Here is a 21,873-nt window from a genome sequence, read left to right as displayed (position 1 = left end):
AAAGCTTCGTTTATTGAAGAAAATGTCGAAGAAAAGCTTGCCATCCTTCTTGGACGCCCCCCCCCCCCCCCCCCCCCCCACCATAAGGGTACCGTCGCGAGCTGTAACTGAGTTGCGCCGTTCCGCACCTTCACTACTCCACCAGACGCACCGAACCGACCCGCAACCTCCGGTGGAGATGCGCTAATTCTGTATACTTAGCACTTTCATAAATAAAACATGCTGCATTTTCAGTTGTAAGGTATGAACCGAACCGTGACTTCAGTGAACCGTTACACCACACGTGAACACTCCAAAAATAAGCACTTTTTGCTGTGATTTATTGGTTTTTATCAGCTGTTTATTTGTTTTTAATTAGCGTGAACGGACGACCGTTACGCAATATCCCGAGTTTAAGATCTGAATCATGATATTGCCCAATATCCCGAGATAGCGAACCAATCAACCGGCGCCATTTAAGGAAGTTCACGTGTAGCCTATACTAAAAAAAAAGATTATCCTGATTAGATTCATTTAATTTAATTTCTGGAATGCAAATGAAGGCCGTTAGGCCTACATTCATTTCTGTAAAAGAATAACTGCTTTAAATTGCGTTGGAGTTGCACCTCTTGCTTTTGTACACAGGGGGTCAGTGTCCCCCCAGTTCCAGATCAATGGTCTGTTACCGAAGCTGCTGTCCCGGCATACTGTGTTGCTAAACCGGGACGGTAATCTGGAGGGCGGGTGAAGAGGGAGGGATGTGGGGTAAAGATAGGGGGATGGATTTGCTCCTTTGCTCAGACAGCAGACCGGCTGTCCCAAGCTGTCCTGTATCAAGCCAGTCTGCCTGAAGAGCTTTACCAGTGTTGGCCACCTGCTTCTCCAGCCGAGGATAGAGAGCAGGATTAAAAAGCCAGCAAACAAACAACCCGACGCGTAACCCTTCGTATCGTAACGTGATCTTCGCGGTGTCACAACAGAGGAGCGGACAGACTGCGTGTCCGCTTGGTAACCCGTCGGTGGGTTTGTTGTCGTTACGGTGCAGGCGAGCAGGACAGCACTTCATCTAAACCGGTCACTTGCATGGATGCACCATGGCCACATTTGTCTGCAGGGTTCAATTTTTAGATGACACCGATCCGTTCAACAGCACAAACTTCCCGGAGCCGACGAGGCCCCCGTTGTACACCTTCAGAGAGGACATCCCGCTCATCAACCAGCTGGCCGGGGTCCACCGGCTACTCAAAGCCCCACACAAGGTAGGCTTGGGCTTACATTCTGCACGTCTGTTTAGACCCAGAAGAAATAGGCTGCTTTAAACCATTAGGATACAAAGCTGTATTTTGTTTGCAATGATATACCCTGTCTAAGCGGGACTTTTATTTTGAAATTAAATTGATTCACGCAACTTTATTCGTATGTTAAATGATAAAAAAACATCCAACCTCCACACCATCAAAATGCACACAGCAACCATTCACAGTGCTCATGTCTATACCAATGTGGATTCGCGTTTAGCTTTTGCGCAGCGGGTCTTTGCTGTCAACGACAGGTGTGCGGGAACTATTCTTAAAGGTGACTAAACATGGCTAAACATGTAAATGCATCAACATATTACCACAGTATTCCATTGCTGTATCGTGCCTTAGACGTGTGTGTGTGTGTGTGTGTGTGTGTGTGTGTGTGTGTGTGTGTGTGTGTGTGTGTGTGTGTGTGTGTGTGTGTGTGTGTGTTTGTGTAAAGAAGCGATAGAAAGAAGGAAAGAGAGAGGGAGATGGTGAGAGAGGGGGAAAGCGCTTTTGCAGTTGTTGTCGTAGGCTACAGCTCTGACAGCCAACCAACGTGTTCGACAAGCAAGTGGTTTTCCAGACCAGTAGCAGTCTGAGAGCCACAAGACATAATGAAAAATGGCCCTCCGCGTAACGACAGCATATTATTACACCTACGGGGCCCATGGCACAGCCCCGGCTTGTGTTTGTAATTTTTTTCGCATCAGGAGTACAACATCCAGAGCTGCACTTCACTTTCCTTGCTTTTCTTTACTTCCTGCTCAGGGTCATAGAGCACGGCTGGAGCCTATAGCTGATTATGGGGTGTATGACTCCCTCAATAGTACACAAGGTCAACATGGGGTCCCCACACACACGCAAATACACACACACGTAAATGCACACACACACACACACATCACTTACACACAGAGACACACATTTGCACGCACACACTCCAAACCTATTTAGGACCTACAATTACCACAACCTGTGTGCTTTCAGAGGACGAAGGGAACCATGGTTACCGGAGGAAACCCATGTGAAAACAGCCACCGAAGCCACGTCTTTAGAGGTCTCCACTGGGTCACCATGCCACCCAATACAAAAACAACTGCCAAATTGGCCCATTCTAGATCATGTGGGGTTAAAGGTCATGTGACATGAATGATTGGGGTAAAATCATAAATATAAGCCATTTGGTGCGTGCATTTATCCAAAGCATCTCACAATGCCATGAATGCATTCCTTGGAGGGAATCGAACCCCCTAACCCCGGCAGTGTTAATCATTCAGTGCACTTCCTATTAAAATGAGGAATAATGCTGTGCTATATTGAGCCGAGGTGTACCCCAGGGTAGAGAACCAACCATTTGAGCTACATAGGACCCTGGAGAATATGACCCATAACCCTGGCAGTGTTAATGCCCTGCTCCTTTCAATTAACTGTTCAGTCACACACTAATCAGATCTATAACTCTGTAGTATGACAGTCAGGCCTCGAAACGGTGTCCTCTGTAGCCAAGGGCTGAGACTGGAAGTGGAAGTCTCACTCTTTTTAAAATTCGGAAGAAAAACAACAACTCTATTTCTGTACACTAGCCTTTTTTTTCTCCCTCCGTGTTGCTTTATTCTCTCGCTCCCCAAACTTTTGCAAACCCTCTTTCGCCTGACCTTGTCATTATGTTGGGACAAGCAGAGGCCTCTGTCACTTGTCCCTGGATTCCTGTGGCTGTGGCTTGGTTCTCTCTGACACTCTTCTTCTTCTTCTTCTTCTTCTTCTTCTTCTTCTTCTTCTTCTTCTTCTTCTTCTTCTTCTTCTCCTTGCTCTCTGCACCCTCCACTGTTCTCTGCAGCACCTCATCTACCAGCTATCGCCCTCGCTGCTGCTGCCAACATACACATAGGTGTACACATGTACAAACACGGAGACACACATAGATACACAGACGCACACAACTGATATACACAACTGCAAACATTAATCATGCAAGCATCGACTCGCACACCTACACACAATACCAAACACATGTACACTTAAGGCATACACAGTTTCCTCAGGTCAGTGTGTGTGGCTGGTTTGTACATGATATGTAGGTCATTTTATCTGCAGCAAGTCTATAGCTTGTTTGTAATTCTTCATTGTCCTTTATTTCAATTGGTATGAGGTGATAGGTGTACATGTGTGGATGGCATCAGGATCCAACAAAGAGTTCTAACCAATCCCAATAGGCAACCAGTGAGATATTACCGATTTCCTAGGGTTCATGGGGTTCGTATCTTGCCCTCTCAATACCCCTAAGTAATAAAACCTACAAATCCTCTGGCGTCATCATAAATATCTGTTCTCCAATATCGACTTTTATGTTTTCTAGTAGATCTCAAATCACACGAGTTCATCGTGTATGGGGACTGCGTTAACCAAAGTCTGTTACTGTTGTTGACTTTATTTCTTTACACCACAACCTAATGTTGTTGTTTGGCGCAGGAAAACCGCCACCATTGGCGAAACTTGTTGTAAGCTTTGTGGTACAATAGCGCCCTGGTAGACTAAACAGCGCAACTTTAATTTCCTCAGCAAAGTGTTTCCATCAGAGCCCCACAGAAAGTCTGTTCTACCGCCTCCGCGCAACCATGCCCCCAGAGCCCGTCTTCTCTTCAAAGCGCTCCACCGCGCTCCTGATCGTAACAAGAGAAAAAGGGGGTTCTTAAAAAGCCATCGCCTCGGTTACGTCAGGGCCTCGTTAAACCATCGCCCCCCCCCCATAACTGAGGAGCTCAACAGTCAAGCTTGGTGTTGTTTTAAGTGGAAATAATTATTCCCTTACGCACCCAATACACCACCCATCCCACCGCAGTACACGCACACGCATGCATTCATGTACACGCACACGCACACGCACACGCACACACACACACACACACACACACACACACACACACACACACACACACACAGACACACACACACACTTTCTCTGAGGACTTGATCAATAAGTGTAAAGTAATCCAGGTGCTAAGTGTTTTTGTTGTCTCATTACTCCTATTACTCTGACAAATTACCGCCCCCTAGTTGAAGTGGTTGCACTGTTACAATATTTTTCTTGCCAGAAAGCCTGGGTGAAGTGGTAGATGTGTCAAGCCTTTGGCGCTATGTTTCGGTTTGATTGAGTAACATGAGGATGGATTACGAATTGGCTAATATAAAGGAAGAGGAGAAGGCAAAGGGATGGTTGGGGTTCCCTTTTTGTTCGTCAGTGAGAGAGTTCTTTGGGGTTGCTTAGAGCAGTGCCCCCTTAGTAAGACCCGCGGCTGACACCAGTCGGGTGCCATGGCGATGCAATGACAGACAGAGGGAAGAGAGACACCAGAAGTATTAGGTTAGCCTAGCCTTGCGTGAAGGGCGGCCCAAACAATGGTGATCTATTAGGCGCGACCAGTGCTTTGTCTGGCCCCTCTTGAAGAAACCAGGGCACTGGGACGGGGTGTGATTAGCACCTCTAGAATTCTTAATCGCCCCCCTCCCCCTCTCCACTGCTCAGTCTGATGATCCACAGCGCTAGCGGGACAAAGGTTAGTCTGGCTTTGCAACATAGCATCCACAAGATAGCAACTCATCCATGGCAAGATGGCCGATGAGCGGGAATGTCCCCCTGAAGGTGTACAACAGGGGCCTCGTTGGCTCCGTGAAGTTTGGAAGAACGGATCATCTAAAAACTGAACCCTGCAAACAAATGTGGACGTGATGCATCCATGCAAGAGACCGGTTTAGATCAAATGCTGTTCTGCTTGCCTGCACCGTAATGTCAAGATTATCCTTAATCTAAAATCATTATTATTGTTGAACCCTGGTTTATACAAAATGATAATGAACAGTGTTGTTGTTGATGTTATTACTTTCATAATTACTGATATGATGATGAGGATTATTCTTATTATGTCGTTGGCTTTGGCGGTGCCCCCTTGAAAAGCCCTCACCCCACAGTATCACCTTCCCCCTGCGCCCCTGACCACATGCCGACCCGGACCACGGTATATTTAGCCTGGTTAAATTTAGGCCCTGAGTCTGTCCCTCAGTCCTCTCACTGTTTCCGAAAGGGAAGAGAGAAAACCACAGAGAGAATGTGAAAAAGTGTTAAGACAGACATACTTGAGTGTGTGTGCTTGTGTGTGTTTGTGCGTGTGTGTGTGTGTGTGTGTTTGAGTTTGTGTGTGTATTTCTACCAATGTGTTTGTGTGAGTTTGTGTGTGTGTCTTATGGTGTGAGGTTTACTGCTGGTCACTGAAGTGTCGTCATGCTTCCCCACTGGCCCAAGCTGAAGGAATGGTGTGTGTGTGTGTGTAGGGGGGGGGGGGGGGGTAGGGGTACAGAGGGGGCAGGACGTGAGGGGTTCACCATGGGGAGGCCAGGTTCAGGGCGCAGGGGTGGGTGGGGGGTTCGGGGGGCTCTGTAAGGATATGGCTGTAGCTGCAGAAAGGGGCGCTGTTAGCTGAATGCTAACACTCACACACACACAACTCGTGATGCTAACGCACTAAAACCCGGGACTCGTGATCTTTGATTTGGCAATGCACATCCGTGAACAGCGTTCCAGAACGGCGCCCTGACGTACGTACAGACCCCAGCCCGCTTGGCCCGTATTGTTTATGAGCTGTCCCCATTGGCCCCAAACCCCCACAGCTGTTGTTAGGCTGTGAGCCGTGTCAACGCTCTTGCACACCTGGTTTCTGTGCAGTGCCTTTCGAAACCACTATTCTAGATCAGGGCATCCCGAAGCCCTTCCATGCCATGATCTACCTGGGAAGGCACTTTTGGCCCAGCGGTGAGACCCGCAGAGAGAATTTTTTTTTAAAACCACCACCTAGATCCCACCAGTTTTGTTGCAGATTTATTCTATTAAACCGGTGCCCATTAGAAGAATGCAGCAAAGTGCTCCCTCGGACAGCTGTCACCTTCTCGCCACCATATCAAATTCAAAGATGGGATCATATTATTATATTTTGCAATGCTTCAGAGGACAATTCCTCTCTCTATGTGCAATGTCACCGGATACAAGCAATGCAACGTCACAGGACAGATAGCTGGTATCCACCCGGGAGGAATGAGGATCAATCAGTATCAATGTCTTGGTCTAATGTATCCATATTTCCCGACAGCAACCTTGAATGTCACAGAATAATGCTAGCATGCATGTTATATGCTGTCTATAAAACACACTCTGTGTCTCTCTCTCTCCCCCTCCCTTCCCCTCTTTCCCTGGGTTAGATCTATGTTTTCGGCGTCTTTTAGATAATGTATCTCTGCTTGTTAAGTCCCCCTCTAACCGCATTTTAATACTAAGAAACACCCGCGACACAGATGGCTGGCTAGCTGTATTCATGGGAACCGCTAGATCCCTCCCTGGTTCATTAGCCACACTGTAAATGTTGTGTAATGGGCCGAACATTAGTTTAAAGAAGGGTGTGTGAAGCAAAAGCATGTAAAAGGGAAGTGTCATAAAGAAAGAGTAACGGCGACGAGAAAGATTCAAGATTTATGGTTCTAACGCTTGGTTTTCTGGAGTTGTGTTGTGTACCGTTTGTGTGGAGCAATCACCTCCCTGAGCCCAGTAGCACACCTCTTAAGATGGTAAAAAAGAAGAAGAAAGAACTTAATTCAACTGAAGTAACTGAACCTTAAGGCACTTAGCCCACAATGCATTTCAATTGAATGAATTTCAATTCAGCTACAGGAATGCCTCATCTTTGCGTTGCCATAGTCACGTCCCTGTTGTTAAATGACAACATTGCCGCTCTAAAGACATCAGCCAACAACACACACAAAACAAAAACACACACACACACACACACACACACACACACACACACACACACACACACACTGTCTTTTCAGCTTATCTTCAGTGGGCCAGACATGGTGTTGATTAATCAGTTAGGGTATTGTGTCGCTAGAATCATCAACACTATAAACAAAAGTATCTGGTATGGGGCAGTATGAGTTGAATCATAATGCAATCAGAAAAGACTAGTATGAAGAAGAGTTGATAAAAACTGGTTATGTTTCTACTGTGTCTTGAATATATATTTTAATCTTTACGTTATATCTTTTCTGTATATTCTCATTTTATATTATCTTCCCCGTCCCGGGTTTGAAGTCGCAATGTGTAACAATTCAACTTGCTTGTAGCTTAAAGAGACCTGGACATATCTGTAGTTAACACAGATCAATAGTGATTTAAATAATATTGTCAACAAAATCAAATCCTATCCAATCCTTTCCTTCAAAGAAATAAAGATTAGTTTCCTACGATCTTTGCTACGAGCCACCGAGCCAGTCGAGGTACACTGGTTCCCGCCAACCAGTTTCACAGCCAGGTAGAGCAAGTGGACAGAACATTGTTATTGAGTCGTTTTACCTCTGAGTCCCATCTGCTCAACGGTAGGGGCCGGATCTTACACATTGTGACTTCAACTAGTAACTCATGTTACATGACCAGGGCCCAAATATACAACCATAATATTGATAGGGGGATTGAGGGCTGCTATAGCGTTTAACGGCCCGTCTCTGTCTGGTCTCCAGCTCGATGACTGCGCTCTGCAGCTGTCCCACAATGGAACCTATCTCGACCTGGAGTCCTCGCTGGCGGAGCAGAGGGATGAGCTGGAAGGCTTTCAGCAGGACGACACAGGGTAAGACTGACTCACACAAACGCTCACGCGCATGGACACGCACACGCAGAAGCGTGACAAATACACACAGCAAAAATCCCCAAACACACACTCATACACTCACACACAAGCGTAGAAAAGACACACATGCATACGCACGCGCGCGCAGACACACACAACCAAGCATAAAACAACACTCACTCAAACACACACACACATGCCTCACTCAACCTGGCTAATGTGTGAGTGTTGGCTTATTTATTTGCTTGTTTTTGGTTTGGCGGGAGGCATTATTATAAAATGATGATGGTAATGCAAATGTTTGTTTTAGAAAGGGTTTGTTGTTTCTCTAATGCGTGCACACCTAGATACACACCCATTTACAGAAATAGATAAACAGAAGAACACATGCAAACGCCTACCTCCATAAACACACTTTTTGACGACACACACACACACACACACACACACACACACACACACACACACACATAAGTATTTGTTACTTTCATCATGCTTCTAAAAATGGGAAGAATCAGCGGGCTGCTGCACTTCTTGGAAGGGAAAGCTCCATGGAAAGTATGAAGCTCCTGGAAAGCCAGACAGATTCAACATGTCCCCTGCTGCCATTCTGTCTCGCGCGCTCGTGCTCTCAGTCTCTCTTGCGCATGCTCTCATCTCACTCTTTCTCTCTAACACACTCATCTCTCTCTCTCTCTCTCTCTCTCTCTCTCTCTCTCTCTCTCTCTCTCTCTCTCTCTCTCTCTCTCTCTCTCTCTCTCTCTCTTTCACTCTTTCACTCTCACTCTTTCACTCTCACTCTCACTCTATCTTTCTCTTTCTCTGTCACACTCTGGTATCCCTCTATGATACACATCCTCTCCTTCTAGCTCTCTCACCCTCTTTCACTCTATCTCTCTCTGACACACTCATCTCTCTCTCTCCTCTCTCCCTCTTTCCTCTCTAATACACTCTCTCCTCTCTAATACACTCTCTCCTCTCTCTCAATCTCTCTGATACACTCTCTCTCTCTCAATCTCTCTGATACACTCCCTCTCTTACGATCTGACTATCTCTGACACACACCCTATCTCCTCCTTTCGTGCTCTCTCACTGTGTTTCTGTTTACATTCACTCTGTACTTAACTACTTATTCTACTCTGCCATGTATTCTACTCTGCCATGATGGCATTTAATGCCATCGCAGTGTGTTGCGTTGTTTACATTCTGGGAGTGTGTGTGTGGTGAAGGTGTGTGTGTGTGTGTGTCTCTGATGTACCCCTCACAGTACACACACCCGTCGCCAGGCTCCAAACACATAGCAACCATCTCAATCAACGCTGGTGACGGCTCTTATAAATTAAGCTTGTTGCTGGATAGGCTGAACAGCCACTGAATGCGTGTGTGTGTGTGTGTGTGTGTGTGTGTGTTTGTATGTGTTTGAGTGCTTTACCACTTTGAGAGGGTGATGTCTCAGGTATCATGCTGTTGAGACATGTGGACAAACCGGCTACAATGTATGGTTTGTGAGAACAATCGGTTGTTTTATTTTTTCTTGCCGGTCCAATTGAACGCCAGGAATTTATACGGGTTCATTTGACACCTTCCATTTAAGCTAGGTTAAATACACTATATTTGTGACACCTGTTCAGTCTGTCAACATAGTCAACTGTTTAGTAATTTAACAGATGCTTCAAAGCCTCAGAAATGCATGAAAGTTATTGACAATTAGGGTTTATGGATATAGGGTTAATTGCAGACATTGGGAATCAAACCCAAACCCATCGGCTGGGAGTCAAACACAGACGAGCAACTGAACTATCTGGCCACGTAAGACCACCTTAAACACACCAGATAACTAATGCTTGTCTCAAGATAATAAAATAATAATCTATTATAATAAGAAGAAAAATAACACTGAAAAAAGAAACTAAAATTCCCCCTGATTATAGAAATTGTGATATGTTTACTATGTCAACTGCCGCCAAAGAGATATGTTGTTTGGGTGTCTGAGTGCCTGTCATCGTTTCTGTTTGCTCCCATGGCCGATATGGACAGCCATCAACAATAAACATGCAAGCTAGATGGAAGAATGTGTTTTGAGCGGTTCGCGGGAAAAACGTAGCATAGATTATGTATGACAGCTGCTTGGAATTCTATATCCCGATTGGTTAAATGTTGTGGATGTTATGGACCGGAAAGTTTTAATCAGACCGCCGGACGATCGTAGACAAAAGTTTTTGATTGTAATGTGACATACAAATCTGTGATTGCTGTTTGGTATGTGAATGGCTTGTTCTGCTATCAAAATACCATCATGCCACATTCTCAAAACACTTGTGTCCCTGGTAGGAGATATGCACTGTTACGTGGGAAATGTTTGGCTTGCATGAGGGTGCCGTTTGTGTGTGTGTGTGTGTGTGTTTTGTGTCTCCTGCCCTTCTGCTCTCTACAGATGAAGATGTGTATCAGCATCAGGGCACATAACACATAACTCTACACGTTTTCCTCCCATTCCCACCATTCCCTCCAGTCCGTACACCTAGCAAGCATGGAGCAGGACAAAAAACATGATGTCCTGGACCCTTTTACAGAAAAATAGAACTGTAATGATGACAAATGATGATGTATTTCTTCATTAATGCTCAATTTGTTCTCTCTCTCTCTCTGTCTCTGTCTCTGTCTCTCTCTCTCTCCCCCCCCCCCATAGGGCCAGAGGGAAGAAGCACAGTATTATCTTACGGACTCAGCTGACCGTGCGCGTGCACGCTTGCATCGGTGAGTGTGCACAAATAAATGTGTTTAACATGCTTGGCCATTTGGGAGGTCTACACACACACACATACACACACACACACACACACAGACACACACACATATATCAAATTGCGTGCTGTCGGTTAGGATGGCCACCTGGGGAGTCCCATGCAGAAGAGTACGTGTGGGAGATGAAGATGGTGGTGGCAGGGGGTTGACGATGGGGGTCTCTCTCTGACACATGACCTCCCACTTTTAAGCAAGTCCTCTGAGTCTAGTGAAATGGTAGCTGGACTGGACGGCGTTTGGGGTGGGGGTCCAAACATCTCTTTTAAGGGAGCTGGTAAAGGGAGCAACAATTAATATGATTTATTACAGAGAGGATTGATACCAAGGGAAAGTGTGTGTGTGTGTGCATGTGTGTTTGTGTGTGTGTGTGTGTCTGTGTGTGTGTGTGTATTTGTGTGTTCGTCAAATGTGTGTATGTGTGTTTTCGTGTGTGTATTCGTTGTGTGTTTGTTTTTTTGTGTGTGTATTCGTTGTGTTTGTGTGTGTGTGCATGTGTGCGTGTCCTCTTTAATTTACAGGTAGGATTGTACAGATCTTTTTCAGTCTCTCCCCATGGCCGGTCTGTGCGCTCCACATTCCCCTGCGCCGGTGATAGTAGTGCTAATTCTGGATGCCCGGTATCCCTGCCTCCCCATTGGCTGAGCCACAAAGTAGGGTGAGAGGTTGTTAATGGGTGGGGCTTAGGGTGTTAAAGAGAGTGAGAGCACAATCTGTTTTTTCCTTTTTCCCTCTTCATCTGTCATTCTGTCTATCTGTCTGTCTATCGGTCATCGATCTATCGCTGAACACTTATTGGTGTTCCATAGGCCTGATTCAACCACTATTCCCTTCACAAGCGTGCTTCTCGGGGGGGGGGGGGGGGGGGGGGGGGGGTGGATGAGCCATGCTAGCCTCTTAAGTGGATGAGAGCAAGAATGCCTGAGTGTACCCAGAAGCCACCTGCTCCTTAGGCATCACTTGGTTACACTCTCACTCACTTGGTCACTCGCTGACTCGCTCGCATGCTGCTCACGCTTATGCGGCCACTCAACTTGGCAACTTCCATGCACACACGAGTACGCACACAGACACATTCACACAAATATTACCAAGCATTACTTATGCAAACTCATTCTCGCACCTGACTCATCAGTGTAACTGGTTGGTTGCTGTTCTTGTTGAACTGCCGGTCTTTTCCAGTCTGCTAATTTAGTACCTTCTGTCGAAGCCCACTTTACTTCCTGAAGGCATCACATGATGGCAATCCCTCGATTGGTAAGGGGTGTTTCGGTTACTGTTGATCAGGGAGAAGGTGAGCTCGGATCTGTGCTGATCCGTGACCTCGTGCTCCTAGCGTCTACTCTAGATGTTGTGTTGAACATGACAACAGATGGCCAGTCAGAGGTCACTCTGAGGAGCCGGCGTAGGTCTTTCCGGTAGTGATGATGGTTGTAAATCCCTAGAGAGATTTAAACGGCTATCCATGTGATGCCTGGAAATCTGCTGGACACTTACTTCCTCCTCCTGGCTGTGGCCATTCCCTCGTCCACTCGTTGGAGTCTGCTGTTTCATCTAGCCGTTTTAACTGCTGGTTAATCTGAACAAGGGTCCCGACCTTGGAAGCTCACACACACATGCACCCACACGCACAACATGAGGATGTGCGATTTACAAGGATTTACAAGCATGAGATTGCTTGCTGTAGCCTCAATCTGCCCTCCTGTATATAGATGCTCAATGACATCAGTAGCTCATGCTTTTAAATTTGAACGGAGTTGACCCGCACACGGTACATCGGTAGAAATGGAGACTGAGGAATGATTTATTCGATTAATCCTTAATCCTGCCCTGATCAAGTTCATCGGTGATGAACCATCAGACAAGACCGCTCCTCAAAGCTCTGCTTGGAAGACTCGGCTCCGAGATCTGAATACAATCTTTCTGAAATCATTAAAACATGAGTTGACCTTTTTTTTTTCCCAAGGCTAACCAGCTTTGAGAAAGAAAAACAAACCTCAAGCTGTGGAGAATGCCAGCCTGGCACTGCGACGGCTGGAAATGATGATAATTGCATGCTTGTCTGCCAATGTGGGGATTAAGGGTACTCCACGATGCGGGGCATGAATTGTGTACGTGTGAAGTGGTAGGGATCCTGCGACTTCTAGGGAGCACGATATTGACTGTTTTTGTTTTTGGGATCAAACCCCGGCCCCTGAAGGTCAGTCCGTTGGAAGGGTGTGTGAGCGGCGACCTTGTGGCTTGACCTTAGCGCTCCCAGCTCGGTCAAGGACTCTGAGCACTTCAGTAGGACCTGAGGAAGATCCCCTGGTACCCTGAAGCACCTGGGAGGCTGGACGGATGGATGGATACGTTGATAGTGGGTCGATTGGGTCATTGGTCAATGGATGGGATGGAGGGACGGATGCATGGATGCATGGAAGGCTTTCCAACAATCTTACCGTTACCGTTCATGACTTGCTCTTCCCTCGCTGGCCTCGAGTTACGTGCCTCCCCCCCCCCCTTCCTCTCTCTCTCTGTGGCCTGCAGACCGGTGAACATCCGACCGCCAGAGAGGACCTGGGTAGAGGGTTAATTATATCCTTCCTGACCCGACGCTCTCTGCACCCCACCCCAGCACCACCCTCCACCCCCCCGACTACAACCCCCCACCCCCCAGAAGCGTTGTCTATTTATCTGGTTGGAAGTGTGGGGAGGAGGGGGGAGGGAGAGAGAGAGAGAGAGAGAGAGAGAGAGAGAGAGAGAGAGAGAGAGAGAGAGAGAGAGAGAGAGAGAGAGAGAGAGAGAGAGAGAGAGAGAGAGAGAGAGAGAGAGAGAGAGAGAGAGAGAGGGAGGGAGGGAGGGAGGGAGGGAGGGAGAGACGCAGTGTTGCCAGGAAGGTGGTGGGGTGGGGCGCTTGAGGGGTCGGCGGGGTCGTGAAATTGAACTTGGGGGCGTTCTTGGAACGCGCCGGACATCGCAGGAACATGTGACCAGGGAGGAACCTCACGCTGAACTCCACAAAGAACACTGACGAAAGAAGAAAGGTGAAATGGCGTAGATAGAGCTTCACTGACTCAGGGCCTTCATAATATCCAAGACAGACATGAGGTTAAATTGTCTCATATACTGTACATATACTATACATATACTGTATCGCTAGTCATTTGACCCTTTTTTTTTTCTCTTCTATTATTGAGGTATTTCAGCTATGCATGCTGTGCCCAATGAGTCATAGAGCCCTACCGACTGCTGCACCACAAGCCAATTTGCTATCAATCATTCATCTCCCAATTATCATCCATAACCAGCTCGACCAGTTACCTTGGTGCCATCCCAAATCTTCCACTGGCCTGCATTCTTCAGGTTTTTTGTTTTACATGGAAGGCTTCCGGACGAGAGAGATTGAGATTGACTGTCTAATTTCACAGCACAGGAGTGGTCCTGGCATGTACTCAAGGCGGATGCCTTGTGACAGATAGTCCACCATAATGAGTGAAAAAGGACCCAGAAAAATGTGCGCGCAACAAAAGAGATTTGGGTGCCTTTTGGAACCGTTCCAGGCCACTGTCACTTAGTGCAGGAATTCACTGCCGACCCCCACCCACCCCCCACTGTGTGTTTTTGTATAGATATGCCTTGTATTCTGTGATTTATTTCCACCAATTATCCTTCTCTAAAAACCCTAGCCTAGCCATCCCTTCATCCCCTTCTTCTGCAGTCAGGGAGGGGCAAGGGTCAAAGGTCGCCTTTAATAGTCGCTAGGAGAGAAGTAGTGTAACATGTCAACTCGCTCGCTCACTCACTCACTCGCTCACTCACTCACTCACTCACTCACTCACTCACTCACTCCCTCCGGTCATCCGATCTCACCTCTTTCCTTTTAATCATCTACATTGTTCGCCGATGTACTTTTTATTATTTAAGTTACACCGTCAAATATATATCTAGGGGATCTCTGCCTGATGCAGCATGATATCAGGTGAAAAAAAGCTTCCCTGTCTTTCAGAAAAGAGAGAGAGGGAGAACCCTACGACAACAGCTGCTTGGGACAAAGAGATAGGAGTTAACGTCCTAGCGTTGTGTGACGGGGAGATAATGTCAATGAACGTAGGTTGACGGGGTTTGCTCTCTGTGTGTGTGTGTGTGTGTGTGTGTGTGTGTGTGTGTGTGTGTGTGTGTGTGTGTGTGTGTGTGTGTGTGTGTGTGTGTGTGTGTGTGTGTGTGTGTGTGTACTTGAGACATTTCAACCTGATCCGCTGCATCCTCGATGTACCATGTCAGCAACACACACCCTCTGATACCCGCTTCTATGGCACTGGCTTTTATTCTGGCGCATATCGACAGCTTCCTGTGTCTACCTTCCATTTGTCCTTCCGACTGGCTTTTTGAACATCTTTTATCCTTTGGGCTATGTTGGTCTTGGTACATGACCATTTCGTTTTTATGGAACACCTGTGACATTGACCAAGAATTTGTTTCAGTTATGCGTGCGTGTGTGTGTGTGTGTGCGTGTGTTTGCATGGGCACACCATGTCCGAATCGTTAAACGTTGACAAGCCTGGACCAGTTTGTGTTTTATCGATGCACAGTGCGATCACGCCCGCACGTGTCAGCATGCAAGGCTGTGTTTTGGTTTTTCCGCTAACTCATTAACGGGGATCATTCACCACAAAGCACACACGTCGACTGTTTGAGGGAGAGAGAGAGAGAGAGAGAGAGAGAGAGAGAGAGAGAGAGAGAGAGAGAGAGAGAGAGAGAGAGAGAGAGAGAGAGAGAGAGAGAGAGAGAGAGAGAGAGAGAGAGAGAGAGAGAGAGAGAGAGAGAGAGAGAGAGAGAGAGAGAGAGAGAGAGAGAGAGAGAGAGAGAGAGACTGAATCCCTCAAATAGTTTCCCCTCAGCCTGAACCAGCAGCTGTGCCCCAGAAGAGCAACAGTTAGCATTTAGCTCCCGCGGGTGAATGCCTTGCTCACCACAGAGGCAGAGGATGGGTGGCGAGCTAGAGGTTGTGGGGGGGGGGGGGGGACATGAGGGAAAGGACGGGTGGTGCCGAATGGAGCGATGACACATCTGGGGATGGATGTTTGGAGGGTGGTCGAGTTTTCCTTTATTTCTTTCCCTTCCTTTGCGGTTGAACCCTTATGTGCTCTGACAGGAGTCGACGTCCACCGTGACGTGAGGGAAGGAAAACATTGAATATCCAGTAATGTGCAGGGAAAGAAAAGACCCAACACATTCTATTGTATTCTCCTCGTTTCTGCTCTTTATTATCATATAGAAACTCTTCTTTGCTCTGATCAGCACTTCTAATGTAATGTACTCTGTGTTGCTCTGCTCTACTCTATTCTAGTCTGCCCTGCATGCTTTTTTCTTCTCTTCTCTTCTCTTCTCTACTCTACTGTGCTCTGCTCTAATCGACTGTACTGTAATCAACTCTACTCCTCTACTTTCCTCTACTCTGCTCTTCTACTCTACTATACCCTACTCTTGTCTACTTTATTGTGCTGTCCTCTGCTCTGATCTGCTCTACTCTATTCTACTATATTGTGCTATCCTTCTCTACTCTAACTCCACTGCAGCTCTGGTTCCTACTGTGAAATTCCACGGCGCCATGTCCCCCTTCTTCTTATTGGGGTGATCGCTTTTATGGTGCGCTCCAGCTGTGCACCGTGTTTTGGCATCGGGATACCTTTTACGCAGTGGTGCCCCTTTGTGTGCATGTGTGTTTGTGTGTGCTTCCATGAGGACGCAGTGCAGCGTTTTGTGTGCAGTGGGCGGCCGTGTGAGAAAAACGAGAGAGAGAGAGAGAAAGAGAGAGAAGGACCACTCTGCTGTGACACGCCGTGTTTTGGTTTCACTTTGCCAGGCCCAGAAATATGACACCTCATTAGTGTGTGTGTGTGTGTGTGTGTGTGTGTGTGTGTGTGTGTGTGAGTGTGGATGCCTGTGTGTGTGTGTGTGTGTGTGTGTGTGTGTGTGTGTGTGTGTGTGTGTATTATTTGTGCACTTGTGTGCATGTGTATGTTGTTGTATGTTTCATGTCGCTGTGTAAATGTGTTATGTGACTTTTGTGCGTCCCCTGGACTGGATCTGGTACAGCATTTGACTGTGGAAGACATAATGTAGTAAAAAACACACAACACAATTAGCTTGGAGTATCAACTGGCCTATCTGTGTGTGTGTGTGTGTGTGTGTGTGTGTGTGTGTGTGTGTGTGTGTGTGTGTGTGTGTGTGTGTGTGTGTGTGTGTGTGTGTGTGTGTGTGTGTGTGTGTGTGTGTGTGTGTGTGTGTGTGCATGCATGTGTGTGCGTTTGTTTCTCTAAGTTTGTGAGTGTGTGTGTGTGTGTGTAAGGGGGTAGTTGAGGCATAATGACATTACAGCATGTGTGTTGAGAAAGAGAGAGCGAGGGAGAGGGAGAATAGGAAAGAGAGAGAGACGGCACAAAAGTGAGAGAAGGGGTAGGGGGGGGAAAGGAAAATAAAAGAAGGGATAAGGAAGCAGGGAAGGAAAAGTGGGATGGTGAATCGCTCAGCAGAGGGGAAGTGCCGCAGGAGGGAAACAAAGATGGAGGACATGCACCTGCCAGACCAACGGGAGCGGCACAGGTCCAAGAAGTGTGGACTCCTTCCTCTGCTCATATAGACAGTGGGGAGTGAAACCATATGTTATGTCTGTAAACTAAACTACAGCGCACCAAAGGGACGGAGTGGGCATTCGGACAGCCACGTGAGAGAGTCATGTCGAAGAATATTTACAACACACAGGAATGACCACAGCGAGTGAACAGCCTCCACAATTTGAGAGGTTAAAAGTCTTCTGTGGGCAGCATAAGACCGCTATGGGCGAATCAAACAGGGTCAGAGAACAGGGGTCAATGCAGGGAAATGGAGAAGAAGGGAGGACGAAAGCGAATGGACGATGATATGGAGAGGTCACACACACAAACACACATACACACACACACACACATACGCACAGTCACACACACTGCAACAGGTGGAGGCAGAACTCACACCGGATATACTGCCTTCCGAAATAACAAGGCCGCCCCCAGGTCCCCCCCCCCCCCCTTCTCTTGCCACAGTGACCCCCTTTTAGCTCGCGCCTGTTTGACCGGGACACATTTAGACCCCCCCTCCGCCCCAGGCTAACTTACAGGTTCATTAACCCATCTGATAGAGAGAGAGAGAGAGAGAGAGAGAGAGAGATTCCATGTTCTGCATATTATCATTCTGCTATTGGTTTAAAGTCTCTCTAGTACCCTCTCTCTCTTTCTCACTGTCTCCTTTCCTTATGTGTTTCTCTTTCATTTTGTATTCTCACATTTCCAAGCCCCCAGGTTCCGTGATTCTTTTTATGGTCCCGGCATGTGACCATAAAAAAACCTCCCTCTGAACTGACATCACGGCATCGTGACATCATGGCATCATGAACCCATGCATCATGACATCATGGCATCATGACATCATGGTGGCATGGTATCATGACATCATGGCATCATGACATCATGGCATAACGACATCATGGCATCATGGTGGCATGGTGTCATGACATCATGGCCACGAGTCACAGAGTGACAGGGTGCAGGAGAGCGAGTGAGAGAGGATGCGGGCTTAGCTACCGAGGGATGGGGGCATGGAGAGAGAGAGAGAGAGAGAGAGAGAGATAGAGATCAAGGGAGAGACAGGACGCAGAACAGTGGACGCCTGTCCCTCACGTGCCATGTTCGTACGCATGTGGTGGGAGTAATGAGGAATGGCATACGCGGCCTTCTCCCTGCAAGCGACCTTCGGATCGTGTTTTTTGCACGAGTGTGTGTGTGTGTGTGTGTGTGTGGGTGTGCGTGTCTGTGTGTGTGTCTGGCATGCAGCACGCAGCCGGGGGGCTAATGCGCTCAGACGGCGGGCCCTGTGTGAGGACACACTGCAGCCTGCCTCCGCCTCGGCGTCATTCATGGTCTCGGGTTGAGGGTGAGCGTGCTAGCGAGGGCATGGCGTGCGAGCGCTGGAGGAGACGTTGGGGCCGGGGACGAGTCGAGTGCAATACATCACAGCGGAGCGGCGGGTGGAGAACTTGTCCTCGCAGTGATTGGTCGGCGCTCATGCTGACGCAGGCAGACGGCAAACGCACGCGCACAGAAATAACCAATCCTTCCCCGTATAAAGACACACACATGCGCGCACGTTCGCTCGCACGCACACGAATGCACGTGCACACACACGCACACATGCACACCCACATACACATACACACACACACACACACGTATACACTTACACACATTAAAAAGCAGGTTCACACACATAAGACACACACACAAACACACGTTAATAAGCAGGTACACACACATAATACACGTACACACAAACCACACGGACACACACACAGTAGCCAATTGAGGAGGATTACCCGATTACATAAATCATAAATACCCAACTATCTCTGAACTAGCCTCTTTCCTCGACGACTCGCTAGTGAGCATGATGAATGAGCCGGCGGTGAGCGTGTGTGGTGAGCTGCGGACACGGTGCAGACGCAGGGCCTGCGTCGGCAACGCACCGCTAATAATGGGGCGGAGCCAATCAGGGTTTAGGCCTGTCATCACCACGGTAACGCGGCCTGGGAAAAAAGGGCCCAGGGAATATCTGGCCCGCGGAACCTTGTCGCTGTGTGTCATCTCTAAGAAAAGCCAGGGCTGTTAGTGTTTGTGCTGTGTGTGTGTGTGTGTGTGTGTGTGTGTATGTGTGTTTGTCTGTGTGTGGGTCTGTTGTGAGAGTTAAATTACTTTCTGATGCCAGGGGGAAATGAAGGGCACAGCCAGTCAGTCTGACCAGGCTGGTTTTATATCTGTGTTGGTCTGTGTGTGTTTGTGTGTACAAAGTGCATGCGTCTTTGTGTGTCCCACGCATAGAGACTCTCTATGCGTGGGTGTGTGGGTGCGGGCGTGGTGTGCCTGTGTGTGTGCGCGCCCCTGTGTGTGTGTTCGGCAGATGGGTGGTTCTATTTGTTTATGTTTTTGTTTGAGCGAGGTTTCCTCCCTGGAGATGTGAGTGTTGCTGAGCCTCTGTCACAGCTGACAGCCTTCATTCACTCACCGCCCAGGTTGAAAAGTACCCGTCCTCAGTGTGTGTGTGTGTGTGTGTGTGTGTGTGTGTGTGTGTGTGCGTGCGTCTCTGACAGAGCGAGATAGAGAAATGCTTTAGGGTTTCACTCTGGGCTCGCTGCAAGATCTACAAAGTGAAGACACACGCACGCACGCACGCGCACACAAACTCAAGCCTGCCACACACATAAAGATAATCGGGCTGATTTTGCCCCGATTTTCCCCCTTCCGATCACGGACAGACATCGCCCGATTATCTTAAGCTCTTAAGATTATTTTATAAGATTCTCTTGTAGTGTGTGGTGTGTTAAGAGTGAAATTCGGCCGACAATCGGCTCCGAAATCAGTCGGCGCCGATAATCGTAAGTATTAAACATGTTCAATATTTAAGATTATCGGCGGAGAACGTTATGGTGTCAAACGTCTTGTGTGGGGGGGAAGCCGACAATCGGGAGTCTCCAACGTGACGTAATATTGAATTTAACCAATAAAGAGCGAGCTGACTGAACACGGAATTATAACGAGCTATCTCCATGGCTACGATATCCCTGAATACCACCAATATGGCGAAGACAGTTAAAGTTAAGGGATTTTTCAGTTAGGATTAATCCCAAAACCACCATCATGCAGTCGGTATCCAGCTGGTCCTCCATGAGTTTACACCGGTTTACACTCGCTCTTCTTCACTTCTTCTTGTAGTTAGTTCAATTACTATTTTTGGTGTGACTGCCCCCACAGGTCAGTCAGAGTACTACGTCAGATCACGTTTGTTCACGCGAGATTTCTTGCTTGAGGGACAAGATTCTAGTGCGTCTGAAGACAAATATTTATGTGTGTGGTGTGCTGTGTTTGGAATATCGCAGGACACCACACACAATACGATCAAAACTGTTAATGTAATGTTAATGTGTGGGGTCTCTCACAGATAAAAAATCGGTTGAGATTTATAAAATCTTTATGTGTGTGGCAGGCTTAACACACATACTATAGTGTCAGACACATACAAACATGCACAAACCCAATGCGTGCACACAAACACACACACACACTATAGTGTTGGACAGATACACACATGCACAAACCCACACACACGTGCACACACACAAACAGGCACGCACACACAGCACAGAGGCTATATCCAGACTTTCTACGTCCTTCCATAATACAGGACACTTCCCCGCTCCTTGTCCCGCCGGCGGGGGGCCAAGAGCAACAGGCGTAAAGTAGAGGGTTATAAAATAGCTGATGGGTCCTCTCTGCTGTGGCCCCAGGCTCGCTGCCTTCCACCGCTGCTCGGCCCGCCCACCATCCTCTGCCTCGCCGGGGTCGGCAGGAAGCACCGGTGCTCCGAGGCGTTGACGCATGCGTGGGGAAAACACTACACGGGTCAGCTGTCCGGGCCGATCTCAGATTGGGAGGCCAGTTCACGTGCAGCGTGCAGGCCGTGTTTTCGTGCGATACTTTGTTTGTTTTCATTGGAGCTCTTGACGGAGGCTGAGCAGGTATACACGTGGCCGTAGTACACACAGAGCTGGTGTGGTATCGTCGGGATGTGATCGTTTGAGTGGGTATTATTCTATGTTGCCGAGGAAACATGGATGATAATGAAAAATAATGACATGCTTTGGATGGGGCTTTAAACTTTAATTTAAAGGCCGACTTCCGTTTCATGGACCCTGGGTCCTTACGAGGGACTAGGACCTCATAAAGAATGAAGAAACCTTGAGAAGAAGCTCTGCTAATACCATCCGATTTTGTTATACCTCTCCTTCTACATTTCCCGCCATTGACCTTTACTCTGAAATTATTTTGGGGGTTTGAAAGCAACATACAAATATAGACACAGATGGAAATAGATAGATATAGATAGATGTAGATACAGTTACAATTGTCGCTGCAGTTTTGCCTCTCTCTACTTATACTCTGGCATGACTTGGACGACTCCATGTAGAACTAGAAAGCTAATATCTCCATCTCTAACCGTACGTTTGACACTTTATCCGGCTAGCCAGCTATACTGAGCACTCTTCCGGTGATGATAGGGGGAGGGTG

General features: G+C 47.6%; 1 protein-coding gene across 4 annotated transcripts in view; it reads left to right on the top strand.

The window, feature by feature from the left end:
- The first annotated feature begins 748 nt into the window (after positions 1-748).
- The window catches only part of fhod3a (formin homology 2 domain containing 3a), a 63,074-nt gene continuing 41,949 nt past the window's right edge, over positions 749-21,873 (top strand). For all 4 annotated transcript variants that reach the window (XM_030347451.1, XM_030347450.1, XM_030347452.1 and 1 more), the window contains exons 1-3: positions 749-1,238; positions 7,827-7,936; positions 10,626-10,693. In XM_030347451.1, coding sequence (XP_030203311.1) covers positions 1,074-1,238; positions 7,827-7,936; positions 10,626-10,693 — 343 coding nt within the window. In that variant the 5' untranslated portion in view covers positions 749-1,073. The remainder of the gene's footprint in view (positions 1,239-7,826; positions 7,937-10,625; positions 10,694-21,873) is intronic.

Source organism: Gadus morhua, chromosome 22 (assembly GCF_902167405.1).
Source record: "Gadus morhua chromosome 22, gadMor3.0, whole genome shotgun sequence".
NCBI lineage: Eukaryota > Metazoa > Chordata > Actinopteri > Gadiformes > Gadidae > Gadus > Gadus morhua.
The sequence above is the reverse complement of the archived record's forward strand: the minus strand, read 5'-3'. Positions and strand labels throughout refer to the sequence as shown.